The sequence below is a fragment of the Buceros rhinoceros genome, unplaced genomic scaffold, assembly GCF_000710305.1.
Source record: "Buceros rhinoceros silvestris isolate BGI_N320 unplaced genomic scaffold, ASM71030v1 scaffold10328, whole genome shotgun sequence".
Classification (NCBI taxonomy): Eukaryota; Metazoa; Chordata; class Aves; order Bucerotiformes; family Bucerotidae; genus Buceros; species Buceros rhinoceros.
This window is the reverse complement of record NW_010427459.1, coordinates 79,225-80,270: the sequence shown is the minus strand read 5'-3', so window position 1 is coordinate 80,270 and position 1,046 is coordinate 79,225. Positions and strand designations below refer to the sequence as shown.

The window sequence follows — 1,046 nt, the reverse complement described above, 5'->3', positions numbered from 1 at the left end:
ATCAAACACCAGAGGAACTCATCTGCCATTAAGGTGGCAGGGAGGGATGGGACTTGGAGTTTTATTTTTGTAGGGTTTTTTTAATTATTCTTTTGGTTTTTTTGTTGCTTTTGTTTGCTTGGGTTTTTTAGAAAATTGGGGATTTGTTCTTTTTTTTTTTCCTTTTTACAGACCTTCATGACAAAGCATAAAAACAGTTATATTTATATATCTATTTATATATTTCTTCATTTTGTCGGTTGGTTTGTAAATGTTGCTCCATCCTCCTGTCTGAGCTGATTGTGTGTCACAGAAATTGTGGGTGTATGTGTGAGGTTCCTCCCAACTCTGGCCTGCACAGTCACCATGTGTGAGGTGCAGCCAACTCTGGGGGGAAGCCATGCTGGAGAGTGGGGATGAGGTGCACAGAGAACCCCTTGTGGGGCGCAGATAGTTACTTGGTCCTTTTCTTCATTGCTAGATGGGCCAGATCTCTGTACTGCCATCTCTGCTCTAGCCAGGCCGTTCCCTCTGTCCTGGGAAACAGGGTGAGCGTCACAGGCTACGCATGTTGAAAAGTCCACCACAGAAGAGCGTATCTTTGGGGAACAGTGTTTCACGAGTGGCGTTCTCCCCTGCTTCCCCCAGCCCTTACCGCTCCCAGAAGAAGGGGGTCCTGTAAGGCAATGGTTGCCAGCTGCATTGCTTCCCAGCCCCCCTGAAGTCCTGGAAGCCAAGGGGACTTCGTGTGGCTGAGCTTTGCCCAGGGGTGGTGGAGGGCTCCGGCAGAAGCAGCCACTTGGCTGCAGGCTCTTCCTGGCGCAGGGGGAGTGGTTGGGGCGGAGGGCAGGGGGAGGGCGAGGGGGTCTCAGTCTCGGGTGGCGAGCGCTTGGTCCGGCGCCTTCATGGTGAAGAGGAGAACTGGACTGTGGGGAGGAACGGAGAAGGTCTCTTCACCCTTCCCAGGGATGGAGGGAGGTGATCAGACAGGTACAATGTGGAGGCCTAAGCTGTCGCCCTGCAGTTTCATGTGGTTTCCATGGTAACTAGTGGCGGTAATAGGCAGC

General features: G+C 51.9%; 1 protein-coding gene across 1 annotated transcript in view; it reads right to left on the bottom strand.

Annotated features, from left to right (window-relative positions):
• Positions 1–437: 437 nt before the first annotated feature.
• LOC104498523 (paired box protein Pax-2-A-like) overlaps positions 438–1,046 on the bottom strand; it is a gene marked incomplete at both ends in the record, with an annotated part of 51,909 nt that continues 51,300 nt past the window's right edge. Inside the window, one exon of the mRNA XM_010141917.1 lies at positions 438–515. Coding sequence (XP_010140219.1) covers positions 438–515 — 78 coding nt within the window. The remainder of the gene's footprint in view (positions 516–1,046) is intronic.